The sequence below is a fragment of the Lynx rufus genome, unplaced genomic scaffold, assembly GCF_022079265.1.
Source record: "Lynx rufus isolate CCGP_SWC_20201006 ecotype Redwood Valley unplaced genomic scaffold, mLynRuf1.p SCAF_31, whole genome shotgun sequence".
NCBI lineage: Eukaryota > Metazoa > Chordata > Mammalia > Carnivora > Felidae > Lynx > Lynx rufus.
This window is the reverse complement of record NW_025814847.1, coordinates 2,991,656-3,007,222: the sequence shown is the minus strand read 5'-3', so window position 1 is coordinate 3,007,222 and position 15,567 is coordinate 2,991,656. Positions and strand designations below refer to the sequence as shown.

General features: G+C 43.6%; 1 protein-coding gene across 1 annotated transcript in view; it reads right to left on the bottom strand.

Moving 5' to 3' along the window:
* FCRL5 (Fc receptor like 5) overlaps positions 1 to 12,631 on the bottom strand; it is a 39,383-nt gene extending 26,752 nt beyond the window's left edge. The window contains exons 1-4 of the mRNA XM_047093065.1: positions 12,444 to 12,631; positions 12,117 to 12,291; positions 1,777 to 1,797; positions 293 to 547 (exon numbers count right to left, since the gene is read on the bottom strand). Coding sequence (XP_046949021.1) covers positions 293 to 547; positions 1,777 to 1,797; positions 12,117 to 12,258 — 418 coding nt within the window. The 5' untranslated portion in view covers positions 12,259 to 12,291; positions 12,444 to 12,631. The remainder of the gene's footprint in view (positions 1 to 292; positions 548 to 1,776; positions 1,798 to 12,116; positions 12,292 to 12,443) is intronic.
* Positions 12,632 to 15,567: the final 2,936 nt, after the last annotated feature.

Sequence of the window (15,567 nt, the reverse complement as noted above, 5' to 3'; positions counted from 1 at the left end):
CCTGCTTCGGATTCTGTGTCTCCCTCTCTCTCTGCCCCTCCCCCACTCTCACTCTGTCCCGCTTTCAAAAATAAAAAATAAAAAATTAAAAATTAAAATAATTAAAAAAACCAAAACTATACGTAGATTCAGAAACCATTCCAATAATTTGCTTCTCCAATTTTCTTGGATCTGAGCAACAAATCTCTGGGTCTCATCTGTATAGATTATTATTCCGTAAATATAGGCAGCTTCTGGGTAACTGTGTGGTTTCTAAAGAAACTGTGGTTTGTTTCTTTTCTTTTTTTCTCACCTGAAGAAAAGATCAAGCTCACATGGTCACTTGGGAGCGAGTCCTGGGTCTGGCATCTGTACTGTCCGGAGTCACGGACCTCCAGGGTGTTTCCTGGGGTTTCGCGTAGCATTCTTCCCTCGAGGTACCAAAGGAACCGTTTTATTTTCTCTGGAGCGTGGAAGTGCAATACGTGACAAGTCAGGGTCACTGTCTCTCCTGTGAAGACGACGGTCCATGGAGGATGGAGGGAAATCACGGGTTTGGCCGCAGCTTCTGAGGAAGAGAGAGACAGAGCCTGAGATGGGGACGCCTGTGGTCCCCGCCGTGGTCGTCTGTGTGGGACGGACCCGAGGACCAGGCTTGGGGGGATCCCCAGGAAAGCCTCCCGGGAGGGTCAGTGGTTGCTCACGGCTGTTTGTGGATTGGAGCCCCCAGGGGATGGCGATGAGAGAAATGATTTCAAGCCGACAGTATAAGCAGCGGGGTTCGCCGCCGAATGTCAGTGGGATCAATGGCCAGTTGGCTTTTTACGGGCGCTAGAGAAGGCCGCCCCTGCCCTCCTACTTCATCACATCCACCGACTCATGGGGACCTCCCAGGGAGCTGTGCGCATCACAGGCGTGCACTTTCTCTCACGGGATAAATCCTATTTTCTGAAGGTTTTGGCACTGAGTAAAGCCTGAGAGATTAACTTGTCTAACACCTTCGTGTCACAGGTGATGTTTCAGATGCCCAGAGACTCTTGTCACAGCTGATTGTGGCAGAGCAAGGAACGGACAGGTCATCTGCTGGAATCCAGAAGTGAGCCAGACAAGGATGAAATCCCGGGGCGGCTGATTTCGGGCAAGGAGAGCGGTTGTATTGCCGTTCGTGAATCCTCAAATATTCAGGACATTCTCTGACCCAGGGGAATGGTGGTGGGAGTCAGAACTAAGAAAATGTGTGACACAGATAATACGTCTTCTCCCCCAATTCCTATTTTGGGTGCATTTCTTCTTTTTGAGGGCCTAGTTGCTGGATGTTCTTCTGGAGGAGGAACATTTCCTGCAGGATTTTACTTCTAAATGTGTAGAGAACGTAGTATTCCTGCTCGCGTCTTCACAGTGCGATGCTTACAGAGACGTTCTTCGAGCTTGCTGATGGGAGAAAACCTTATCCCAAGCCCTGCGCGTTTGCCGTGGAGTTGAGGACGTCCTGCATGGTCAAGTGGGTTCCATCTGCGGTAGGGTTAAGTTCAGGGTCTACCGAAGGCCAGGAGCTGCTTGTGCATTTCTTAGTTCTTCCAGGGAGAGGACGGGGCGGGGGGGGGGAGGGGGGGGCGTGTGGCTGTCCTGGCCCTTGGGTGATGCCAGTAGAGCACGTGACACTTTCACATCCCTTCTGGTCTCGGCGAGAACAGGAGCTATTGGAGACCCTCAGACAGACATTGCAAGCACCTCGTGTTTTTTAGGGAGACATTCTTATCCAGGGACACCCGAAGAGCAAAAGAGACGAGAACTCACCAGATTTTCCACTGACAGGAGCTGCAAAATAAATAAATTAGCCAGAGATGAACACAGAGCAAGGATTCTTCGGTTTTTCAAAAGTCATGGCTGTTGTTTTCTGTTCATTTTATTATTTCTTTCAATAGAAATTCATTTAAAAAACTTAACAGACGCTTGTCAAATGTCTCCTTCTCCTTGGACTTCTAAGATGAATAAAAAAAAATGGTACCTGCTGGCAAGGAGTTGACGGCTGGGGGAGCAGAAGCAGGAAGAAAATAACGTAGTGCGGAATGGACGTGCAGTAGTAGAAACACACACGGGCATCTTGAGGGCGGAAGGGCCAGCGGGGCCAGTGGGTGTGTGTGTGAGTGGGGGGTGTGTGTGGTGAGGGGGATGGGCTGTGACACGTACCCGAAAGAGTGATCCTTGAGAAAACTGAATGAAAACAGGAGTCAGCCAGGCAAGGGTGTCTGTACCTGGCGAGACATGGTGGAGGAGGTAAGAAAGGAGGAAGGGCACAGAAGTGGAGAAATAGCACTGGTGTTCAGGGGGGCTGAGACGGAGTTCTGGAAGGAAGGGAGTGAGGAGGACTCGGGTCGGAGAGGCATGCAGGGCTCGCGTCATGGGCGGTAAGTAGCTGTGGGTTTCTTCTAAAAGCTGCAGTGTTCCCATCATCAACAGGGAGCCATGGAAAGGCTTCAAGTAGGAGAACGGTAAGGTTAGAATTTGTAACTTCGATGGAGCGTTATGACGGTGGGTAGACGTCCGTGAGACCGGATGTGAAGCAGAGAGGCTGATTAGAAGGCAGGGGCGAGAGATGATGATGTTTACTTTTCTTCAGAGTGTTTATCCCAAATTATTTGCTTGTTTACTTTCCCACCTCTAGAATAGATGTTCTGTGAGAGCAGGGGCTTCTTAGGTTTGTTATGTGCCCCCCTGGATCTACAGCAGTGCCTGGCATTTAAGAGACATTCCGTAAATATTGAATGTGTATTTATTAAGTAATGAATTAAGTAACTAAGTGAATAGAGGTAGGAGGTACAGGTTTGAGAAATGGGTAACGGGAAGACAGAGGAGGCAAAGTTGGCAAGTTTATAAACAGCTTAGACACTCCAGATGAGGGACTGTTCGTTTATTCAGCAAATTAAAAATTTTTTTTTAATGTTTATTTTATTTCTGAGACAGAGACAGAGCTTGAGTGGGGGAGGGGCAGAGAGAGAGGGAGACACAGAAGCCCAAGCAGGCTCCGGGCTCCAAGCTGTCAGCACAGAGCCCAATACGGGGCTCAAACCCACGAACCGCAAGATCATGACCTGAGCCGAAGTCGGTCGCTCAACCGACAGCCACCCAGGCGCCCCTATTCAGCAAATTTTAAAATGCCGACTATGTGCCAGGGCCTGGATAGGACAAAGGAGATTCAGCAGTGAGCAAGCGGTACTGTCCCTCTCCACGTGAGGCTGGTGGGGAGACGTAATCCAGACCTACGAGCTTTATAGAGAACAGTGGATTATTTCCCATTGCCCAAGTATCTTGGTCACCGTGGACTTTGTATTGTTTTAAATGTGGCTAAAATTTTCCCGAGTATATTCTATGTGGTAGATGTTTGCGTGTAGTGTTTTAGGTGATCTTGTCAACATCTCTGTGAAGTAAGTTCTAGGATCATCCCTGCTGTTTTACAGGCTGTAAACTGGTTTAAGTAGCCAGTAGGCAGCAGAACGGAGTTTGGGGCCATTTGTCTGAACACGTGCTATTTGGCCCCAAAGCATGTGCTCCAGGCCATTACCCTAACCTGTCCCTCTGTGTTGGGACAACATTGGGATGTCCTATTTCTGGAGTGTTTGGTGCAGCTTCCAACTATGGGGTCTCTTTCCTGCCACTGGGCCCTGCTACACGTCTGCCTCCTCTAGCTCCTGCTCTCTGTCTCCTGAAGGCATTACCAGCTCCTTGGCAGGCAGTGTGGTATTTGCTTACACCACTGTTGGTAACTTTGGACATTTATTTAACTGGGCTCTTGTTAGGTGGATGTTTCTTGTACACTGGGTTCGCTGGAGGCCTACTTATTTATTTATTCACTTATTGTGTATTTATTTTGAGAGAGCACAAGTAGAAGGGCAGAGAGAGAGGGAGAGAGAAAATCCCAAGCAGGCTCCGCGCTGTCAGCACAGAGCCTGATATAGGGCTTGAACTCCTGAACTGTGAGGTCATGACCTGAGCCGAAATCGAGAGTCGGATGCTTAACCGGCTGAGCCCCCCAGGCGCCCCTGGAGGCCCTTTTAGATCATGAGCTTTCTGAGCACAGAAATGCTGCCTCCCATGCTTTCCCATCATTCTCAGCACCCCGTACAGGGCTGTGCATATGTGTCACTAAAAGTTTTTGTGAAATACATGAATACATATTTTATTCTAAGGTTTTCAATGTTGGTAAAAACAAACCCCTTTGTGTGTGTGAACTGATAGAGACTGAAACACACCCGCAGATGCAGTTAGTTCCGTGTACTAGAAAAATGACACGAGTGAGATGATGGAATAGGAGTTCTCCAACCTGTGTCTCCCACAGAAGCAAGTACTTGGCAGCCATCCATAGATAAAAGCAGGGAAGCTTTGGGACCTGGGTAGGAGATTGCACAATCCCATTGGAGCCCAAGACCAAGGAGGATCACTTTGAAAAGGCGGGCACATGCCCCGGTAGAAGACTCACTGTGAGCCCAGCTGCAGACCTAGAGCTGCCTCGTCTTTCTGGGGACTCAAATCTGGTCTCATTTGTTCATGGTCTTGCACCTAGATCCTACTGCCGAGAGACTCGAGAGGAACCATCCCCTTCTATGCCCCAGCATCATGGCCTGCTGAGCTCAGACCCAACTGTTGTTGCGAAAGTAGTCCTGTGACTCCAGCTCCAGTGCCATTCTGCTGCAGTCTAGAGGCAGTCTTGGCCATCTAGGAATCAGCCTAACTCAGTGGGAGAGTACTCAAGGACCCAGCAGAAATGAGATCTGTTCATACCCCTGGCAATGGAACCGCCAACTGCAGACCCAGCAACAGCCGTGAGACCCAGCTCCAGCTCTGTTCAACCATATCTTGGAGGCAGCCTTATAACCCCAGGGAAGCCACAGAAGGTATTTACCTTCCAAAACCAGTCTGTGAAGGTATCAGCTCTTCTAAATAGAGACACCAATGCAGAGTTGCACTGATCATGAAAAGTCAGGCAAATATGACAACATCAGTGGAAACTAATAAAGTTCCAGCAACTGACCCTAAAGAAAAGGAGATTCATGAACTCTTTGACACAGAACTCAAAATAATAGTCTTAAGGAAGCTCGGTGAGCTATAAGGACACAACTAAATGAAATCAGGAAAACGATACACAAACCAAATGAGAAGTTTAACAAATAGAAAACATGAAAAAGAATCAAACAGGAATCTTGGCACTAAAGAATACAATGACCAAACTGAAAAATTCAGTAGCGGCAACAGCATAATTGGTCACTTAGGAGAAAGAATGAGCAAATTTGAAGACAGGCTGTTTGAAATTACCCAGTTAGAAGAAAAAGAAAAAATGAAAAAGTGAACAAAGCTTCAGTGACTTCTGGGAAAACAATAAGTGAATCAATGTACCTATTACTGAAGTCCCAGAAGGAGCAGAGAACAAGAACAGAAAGATTATTTAAAGAAATAACGACCAAGAACTTCCCAAATCTGGGGAGGGAAATCTATATCTAGGTTCATGGCTCCCAAATAACCCCTAACAGGCTGAACATCAAAAGGTCTAAACTGAAGCACGTTATACTCAAATTCTCCAAAGCGAAAGACAAGGAGAATTTTGAAATCAGTAAGAGAAAAACAATGCATCAAAGAGTCTCATACAAAGAATCCCCCGTAAGATTTATAGTGGATTTCTTTAGCAATATCGTAGGCCAGGGTAGAGTGGGGTCATATATTCGAAACACTGAAAGAAAAAAAAAAAACACTGCCAGTCGAAATACTATACCCAGCAAAATGAAGGAGAGAGAAAGACTTTCCAAGACAGGGGCTCCTGGGTGGCTCAGCTGGTGAATCATCTGACTTCTGCTCAGGTGATGATCTTGCAGTTTGTGAGTTTGAGCCCTACGTTGGGCTCTACACTGACAACTCAGAGCCTACTTGGGATTCTCTGTCTCCCTTTCTCTCTCTGCCCCTCCCCCATTCATGCTCTTTCTCTCAAAAATAAATAACATTAAAAAAAAAACAACTTTCTGAGACAAAAGCTGGGGGGAATTCACCACCACTAGACCTGCCTTATAAGAAAAGCAAAAGAGTTCCTCAAGGGCACTAAAGCAAGGACACTAATTAGGAACATAAAAACACACACTCCCTGGTGAAGGTAAATGTATAGTCCAGTTCAGAATCCTCTAAATATGGTACCTTAGTGCATTCAGTCTGCTGACAAAAATACCATCGTGGGTGGCTTATAAACAAGAGAAATGTATTTCTCACAGTTCTGGAGGCTGGAAAGTCCAGTATTAAGGCACTAGCAGATTCATCTCTGGTGAGGGCCTGCTTTGTCACAGACAGCCATCTTCTCATGTAACACGGCAGAAGGGTGAGAGAGCTCTCCATGGTCTCTTTTATAAGGGTACTAATCTCATTGCCTTGCAGAGCCCTAAAGACTTAATCACCTCTCAAGACCTCACCATCTCCTAAAACTACCACCTGACAGGTCAGAATTTTAACATATGAATATTTGGGGATGCATATATTCAGACGATAGCATACTGTGTGGTGATATATAATCACTTTTAACTGTAGCATAAATTAAAAAAGACAAAAGTATTACAAATAACGATAGCTACAATCATTTGTTAATGTATGCAGAATATAAAAACAAGGAGATTGTGACATTAATAACTAAATGTGGGGAGGGAGAAGAAAAAGTGTAGAGTTTTTATATGTGATAGAAATAAATTTCTTAGCTTAATTGACTGTTATGTTTAATATAAGCCTCACAAAGAAAAAAATCACAAGGAAATCACAAAGAGAAAAAAAAAGCTATAGTAGATAACACAAAAGATAAAAAGAGAAGTTAAAGCATACCACTACAAAAAAATCATCAAATCACAAAGGAAGATAGTAGGAGAAGGAAGAAAAAAAAGGAACTACAAAATAGTGGGAAAACAATGAACAAAATGGCAATAGTAAGTCCTTACCCATCAATAACTGCCTTTAATGTAAAAGGATTAAATTTTCCAGTAAAAAACGTGGGATATCTGAATGAATAAAAAAATCCAACTGTATGCTGCCTACAAGAGATTCATTTTACATTTAAGGGCACACATGGGCTCAAAGTAAAAGGATGGAAAATATATTCCATGCAAATGGTAACTGAAAGAGACCAGGAGCAACTCTACTTGTATCAGACAAAATAGATTTTAAGTCAAAAATTATAACAAGAGACAAAGAAAGTTACTATGCAGGGGTAAAGTGGAATTAGGAGGATATGCAACCATAAACGTACATGCACCCCATATGAAAGCACCTAAATATAGAAGACAAATGAGAGAACTGAAATAAGGAATAGTAACAATACAATAGTAGTAAGGGCCTTAATACCCCATTTTCAACAATGCGTAGATCATTCAGACAGGAAATCAATAAGGAAATGTCAGGCTTGTACAAGATTCTAAACCGAAGAGTTTGCATATCTAACATGTACACCTGATCGATGTATACAGAACATTCTATCCTACAGTAGCAGAGCACACATTCTTCTCAGGTGGTCACGAAACATTCTCCAGCACAGATTATGTGTTAGGTTATAAAACAAGTCTCAAATTTGAGAGGATTGAGTTTTCTTTTTTTAAAAAAAATTTTTTTTTCAACGTTTATTTATTTTTGGGACAGAGAGAGACAGAGCATGAACGGGGGAGGGGCAGAGAGAGAGGGAGACACAGAATCGGAAACAGGCTCCAGGCTCCGAGCCATCAGCCCAGAGCCCGACGCGGGGCTCGAACCCACGGACCGCGAGATCGTGACCTGGCTGAAGCCGGACGCTTAACCGACTGCGCCACCCAGGCGCCCCGAGAGGATTGAGTTTTCTGACCACAATGGTATGAAGCTAGCAATCGTTCACAGGATGAGACTGGAAAATTCACAAATAACGGAAGCAAAGCAACACACTCTTGAACAATCAATGGGTCAAAGAAAAAATCTAAAGGGAAATCAGAAATTATCTTGAGTGAAATAAAAATGGAAACACATTGTAAAACCTATGGGATATAGCAAAGCCATTCTGAGAAAGAAGTTAATAGTCATAAATTCCTACTTCAAGAAAAAGATAAATCTCTCAAATAAAAAAAAACCCTAAAATAAAAAAAACCCTAACTTTATACCTTGAGAAGCCCAAAGTTGGCAGAAGAAAGGAAATAATAAAATTAGAGAAGAAATAAATAGAAGATAGAAAATAGAAAAGAAAACAAAACTAAGAGCTATGTTTTCAAAAGATAAAGTAAATTGACAAACCTTTAGGTAGACTAAGAAAAAGGGAAGACTCAAAATCAGAAGTGAGAGGAGGCATTGCAACTGATAGCACAAAAATATTTTTAAAAAGACTACTATGAACAGTATATCCCAACAAATTGAATAACTTAGAAGAAATCGATAAAGTTCTAGAAACATGCAATCTACCAAGACTGGATGGATCTTGAAGAGAGAAAAAATCTGAACAGACCGATAACAAGTAAGGATATTTAATTGTTAATCAACCCCTCGCCCCCCAACAAAGAAGTCAGATGACTTCACTGGTGAGTTCTACTAAACACTTAAAGAATTAACTCCAAACCATTTCAAAGGCTTCCCAAAAAATGAAGAGGAGAGAACATACTTGCAAACACACTTTGTGAGGTCAGCCAAATAAGCATTCTACAGGAAAACAAAATTACAGGCCAATATCTCTGATATACATAGAATTAAAACAATCCTAAAATGGAATGCTAGCAAACAGAAGGAACATGTGAGATTTGCCCCTGGGATGACTCAATGTATGCAGTGCAATAAAGTTGATACACTACATTAACAGAATGGATGATAAAAATCATCAGATCATCTAGGGGCGCCTGGGTGGCTCAGTCGGTTAAACATCTGACTTCTGATCAGGTCATGATCTCACCTGAGCAGATGAGGTTCCTGAGTTCAAGCACCGTGCTGGGCTCTGTGCTGACAGCTTGGAGCCTGGAACCCGCGTCGATTCTATGTCTCCCTCTCTCTCTGCCCCTCCCCCATGCCTGCTCTGTCTGTCTCAGTCTCTCAAAAATAAATGTTAAAAAATTTTTTTTGAAAATCATAGGATCATCTCAATAGATGTATAAAAAGTATTTTACAAAATTCAACACGTTTTCATGATTAAAAAAAAAAACTCTCAACAAATTATGTCTAGAAGGAAAGTATCTCAATGTAGTAAAAGCCATAAGAGATGAACCTATAAGTAACATCACAGTTAATGGTGAAAAGCTAAAAGCTTTTCCTATCAGTTCAGGAACAAGGCAAGAATGCCCACTCTTGCCACTTACATTCGGTATAGTCCTGGAAGTCCTAGCCAGAATCATTAGGCAAGAAAAAGAAATAAAAGATGTCCAAACCAGAAAGGAAGAAGTAAAATGGTCTCTGTTTGCAGATGGTTATCTTATATATAGGAAACCCTCAAGACTCCACGAAAATACTGTTAGAACTGATAAGCAATTCAGTACAGTGGCAAGACACACAGTCAACGTACAGAAAAAAGTTACATTTCCGTATACTAGCAACAAACTATTTGAAAAAACAGGAAAACAATCCCACTTCCATTAGCATCAACAAGAATAGAATATTTAGGACTAAATTTAACCAAGGAATCGAAGAATCTCTATACTGAAAACTATAAAACATTGAAAGAAATGAAAGAAAACACAAATAAATATAAAGACATCCTGTGTTTACGGCTTGGGACAATTAATATGTTAAAACACCACATTATCGAAGCGATCTACAGATCTGATGCAATCCCTCTCAAAATTCCAATGGCATTCTTCACAGAAATAGAAGAAAGGATCCTAAAATTCGTGTGAAGCCACAAAAGATACTGAGGGTCAATGCAATACTGAACAAAAACAAAACTCGAGACCTACTCCTTGACTTAAAACATATTACAAAGATATAGTCATCCCAACTGGGACAAAAGCAGACATATAGAGCAATGGAACAGAATCAAGGACCCAGAAATAAATCCACACATTTACAGCTGACTGACCTTCAACAAAAGTGCTAAGAACACACAATGGGGAAAGAATAGTCTCTTTTGTATACCGTGCCGTTTTTGTTTGTACAAAAATAACTCTAAGTATATTAATGACTTACATGTAAGACCCCAAACTGTGAAGCTGCCAGAAGAAAACACAGGTAGGAAGCTTCTTGACATTGGTCTGGGACACAATTTTTTAGATATGACCCCCAAAAGCACTTGGGAACAAAAGCAGAATAGACAAACGGGGTTGCATCTAAGTAAAAAGCTTTTGCACAGCAAAGGAAACCACCAACTGCATGAAGAGGTAACCTATGGAATGGGAGAAAGTATTTGTAAGTCATGATTCTGGTAAGGAGTTAGTATCTACAATGTTTAAGGAACTCTAACAAATCAACAAGAAAACAAATAGCCTCACTGAAAAACAGGTAAAGACCTGAACAGATATTCTCAATAGAAGACATACAAACGGCCAGTAAGTACATGAAAAGATGCTCAACATCACTCAGTCATCAGGGAAATGCAAATCAAAACCACAATGAGATATCACATCGCACCTGTCAGAGTGGTTATTATCATGAAGACAAAAGATAACAAGCATTGGTTAGGAAGTGGAGAAAAGAAAACCCTTGTGCAGTGTTGGTGAGAATGCACTTGGTATAGCCATTATGCAAAACAGATTGGAAATTCCTTAAACAATTAAAAATAAAACTATCATACGATCCAGCAATCCCATTTCTGGATATATATCCAAAGGAAATGATACCAGTACCTTTTAAAAAAATCTCTTTCCTTAAGTTTATTTATTTTGAGAGAGAAAGAGAGAGTGGGGGACGGGCAGAGAGAGAGGGGGTGCTTCACCTACTGAGCCACCCAGGTGGCCCGGAAATGTTACCAGTATCTTGAAGAGACACCTCCGTTCATTCCCACGTTCACTGCCACATTCTTTGCAATAGCCAGGATACGGAAACATTCTAAGTTTCCATACCAAGGAGTATGGAAGTCTACCAACCAAGGAATGGATAAAGGAAATATGACATATATGTATATATATGATGGAGTATTATGCAGCCTGAAAAAAGAAGGAAATCTTGCCATTGTAACAGCATGGATGAATCTGGAGGACACAACGCTAAGTGACACAAGCCAGACCCAGAAAGACGGATGCTGTGTGACCTCACTTTCACGTGGAGTCCAAAGAAGTTGGAACTCACAGAAGCAGAGAATAAAATGGTATTTCCCAGCTGGTGGGGGAGCCAGGGAGGTGTGGATCCAAGGAAATGAACTTTCACTTACGAGATAAATAAATCCTGGAGACCTAATGCACACCACGGGGACCATAGTTAATAAGAACAGACACTCGAAATTGGCAGGGAGATTAGATCCTGACAGTGAGTTCTTACCACACACGCGCACAAAAGGTGAAGTGAAAAGATAGAAATGTTAATTAGCTCAATTGTGGTGATTATTTTAATAATAGATGTATGTCAAAACATCATCTTCTGCATCTTAAACATGTACAGTTTTTATTTGCCAATTATACTTCAGTCAACCCCGGGGGAAAGAATGTCAGGTGCCCCAGGCTTTCCCCGAGCCTCACTGCCTTCCCTCTGGGGCCCTGCTGTCCCCCTCCCCCTGTGATCTTTATCTGCCCATCACTGCCGGGGTTTGCCATGGTGTAGGGGAAGGAGACATCGTCGTGTTAGAAACCGTGCCCTTCCGTGCCCAGGACCAGGGTCTGGGCTGGTCATACAAGCAATAGATGATCTCCTTTGCAGAGAAACAAGGAAGGTCTCCTCTGAATCAGGCAATAGGAACAAGCAAACAATACATTTTCTGGGCTTCATGAAGTAAGATTTATCGCAGAAAAACAACGAATAGATCCTTCACCGTGTGGTCACTGGGTTTCCTTCTCCGTAAGGGTGAAGGTTTATCCCAGCTCCCTCCACTGCTTCCGACTCAAGGGAGAAACCCCTGAGCTGGATGGGGAGTCCCGAGAACAGTCTCCCCTTGCAGGAGAGAACGTCTGAGCCCCGTGAAAGGGCCAGCCCCAGGGTGGAGAGAGAGGCTGTCCCCGTCCCACCTTGGGCCCGCGTTGGGCACTTGTACTCACCCAGGACCAGCACTGACACCCACAGAAGCATGAAGGCCTGGCCTGCCCCGGGATGAGGCCAGACGAGGGCTTTTCTCAGGAGTGACAGGGCTGGTTTTGATTCTTGAGAAGCACAGCTCCACAGCGGCCCCGAGGAGCTCATCTGAGAAAGTTCTTTTTCGAAGAGCAGGTCGTGCTAGTGAATTAGAAAGAAGGAAGTGGCACTACCCTTCTTTAACTGAGAATCAGAATGTCCTGCCCTATGACCAAGGTGAGAAAATAAATTCTAGGCTTAAAAAAACACACACACGGCTCCGGGACCCCACATCTCTAAGGCTGGGAAATTACCTTAAGGGAAGTGTGTGCAGATTGTCTAAGAGAATGTTTACAGCGGTGTCGTTCATAACTGCCCGAAACACTGAAAGCACGTGAAAGGTCATGAACACGGGACCGTGGATGAAGATTCTGTACATCTCTGCGGCGAGCTGCAGTGCAGCCGTTACGAATGAGATCAGCCCCCACGGAGAGGCGTGCAGCACCCTGGTGAGTGGGAAGAGAGAGCCCAGGAGTGGGTTGGTACTCGTAATATCGTCCCAGTGGGGTAGATGTGACAAATAGAACACGTGTGTGCAAGCTGATACAAATACGCTGGTTTTTTTTTTTTTTCCTGGAAAGTATACCTAAGATAGTAGTTGGGTTGGTAAGAACTGTGGATGGAAAGGAAATACTTCATTTTATGGCTTTCTTTACTGTTTTTTTTTTTTTTAAATGTTTGTTTATTTTGAGAGAGAGCGTGAGCCAATGGGGGAGGGGCAGAGAGAGAGGAGCGAGAGGATCCCAAGCAGGCTCTGCTCTGTCAGCACGGAGCCCAACGTGGGGCTCGATCCCACCAACCGTGACACCATGACCTGAGTCGAAATCAAGAGTCGGGTGCCACCCAGGCGTCCCCATAAACAACCACTATGTTCATAATTAGTGACAAATACTATGTTGGTGCGTTGCTTTGATAACTTGCAAAAGTCAAGCTTCCATCCTGGCATACCGGTCAACAAAGATCCCTAGGACATTAGTAGCATGAGGACTGCCACTTTCTTCCTTTCAAGTAGTGTTTCTCACCTTTTTTCTCCCCCTGGGCCCACACCTCGGTCCTCCTAAGGGGACGTTTAATTTCACGCGGACAAATGCATATCCCGTTGCATACGTGATGCCCCCCTGACCTGCGGCGCTGGGAGACAGGAGAAGCATCATAAGGGTAAATAGAGTTTAACCCACGGCAGCCCAGCAGGACCTCAACGCGAGCCAGGAGCCTTCCTGTGCTTTTGGACACAAACAGCGTCGCTATGTATACTCTCGGACGGGTCTCCCGGTGCGCGCGTGCGCACACATTTCTACACATTTCTACTGCGCACACATTTCTCCCTTAGGAGTGGAGTCTGCGGCTCCTAAGGCTTGCGTATATTTTGAGAAGGCACCGCTAAACTGCCTTCCAAGGTGGTTGTGCTAATGCACACCCCATCAACCTGTGTGTGTGAGTTCTCGTCCCTCTAAAATCCTTGCCGATCGATACTGGTATTATACACAGTCTTGTAAATTTTAGCCCTTCTCCTGGGATGATCTCAGTGTGCTTTCAATTGTTGTGTCCCTGATGAATTTTGCAACTGAGCATGTTTCATATTTAATTGGCAATTTAGATATTCTTTTTAATGTGAAATCTCTTTTCCAATCTAGAAAGAACCCTTTTTCTAGTTTTTCGGTCTTTCTCATTCTGTGTTGTGGGGCTTTTAAAGCTGGATATGGATTCTTTTTCCAGGTAATGTGTTGCGAATGTCTTTCCCTGTCTCTGTCACACTTTGATAGAGCCTTTGACAAATCCCTGCTGTAACTCTGGTGGTCCATTTAGCGGTCTCTTCCTTTATGGTCAGAGCTTTATCTGTCCCTTCCAGGAAATGTTGTCTGCTCCAAGCTCTTGAAACTATTCTCCCAAGTTATTTTCTAGAAACTTGATTTCTTTTACTTTTACTTTGTATCCATAGTATCATTAGAATTGACTTCTATGTATAAGCAAGGGTTCATATTCACTTACAGACGGCCACTTTGCCTGAGTCTCAAATTTATTGAAAATCCAAGCTTTCCACAGCACCATGCAATTTCACCTCCTTGTGAGACAAACAGCTATGCGGGTCTGCTTCTGCAAACTCTGTTCTCGTCCAGTTGTCTGTTTATTCTCATGCCAGAACCACACTGTCCTAATTGTTGCCTTTTTTTTTTCTAACTTGAGAGAGAGAGAGAGAGAGAGAGAGAGCAAGAGCACGTGCGTGCGTGAGAGCACGGGAGCGGGGGAAAGGGCAGAGGGAGAGAGAGAATCTCAGGCAGGCTCCTCGCTCAGTGCAGAGCCCAACGTGGGGCTTGGTCCCACAGCCCTCGAATCATGACCTGAGCCAAAACCAGGAGTCAGTAACTTTCTTGTAGAAGTTACATTTTTTTGTTAGGCTTATTCCTAAATAGTTGATATGTATTTTTCGTGTTATTGTAAGTGATATCATTAAAAGCTTTCTCTAAATATTTTTTGTCAGTATATAGCTACAGCTTTTTTTTTCTGATTTTCTGTCAATTACTAAGAGAATTATGTTAAAGTTTCCCTCTATAATTGTGAATTTGTCTATTTCTTCTTTAATTTCTTGTCTTTTTTTTGTTTTATAATTTGAAGTTGTTTTATGGGTGCATATACATTTAAAATTACTTATTTATGTAATTATGTAATTTATTTATATTTATGTATGTTATTTATAATTTATATATATTTATACATTTATATAATTATAATTATTTCTTTCTGGTAGTTTGACTCACCGCTCTTAAATGTCTCTATATGTTTCTAACCTGAGAACCCATTGGCGGGGGCCCATCTACCTTTGGACCTGATTTAGATGATTGAATCTGAATCTGATAACCCTATCCTGTGATTGGATGAGTCTTTGGGGGGTCTCCGGAGGTGGTGAGCTTATTTTTCGTGTAAGAAGGATGTAAATATTTGCGGCTAGAGTGCGGACTGCCTCCTAAGGAGCAGTTCTTGGATCTGTATGTACCTCACCCTCTTCCCATCAGAAGTTCCTTATATATCCTTCACACTTGAATCTAGCCACCCAGTAGAACGTGGCAGACGTAAAGCTGAGCACGTTTTGGGTCTGGCCCTTCGGAGACGTGGCAGGGTTTGTTTTTATCTTGGAGCCCTGAACCACCGAGTATGAAGTCTGACCGCCCTACTGGACAGTCCCATCAAGGGGAGCTGCTCCAGCCTCCCAGACCAGGCCCCAGACATGTGGATTAGGCCATCTTTTTTTAAGAATTTTTTTATTATGTTTATTTATTTTGAGAGAAAGAGACAGAGTGTGAGTGGGGGAGGGGCAGAGAGAGAGGGAGACACAGAACCCGAAGCAGGCTCCAGGCTCCAGGCTCTGAGCCGTCAGCACAG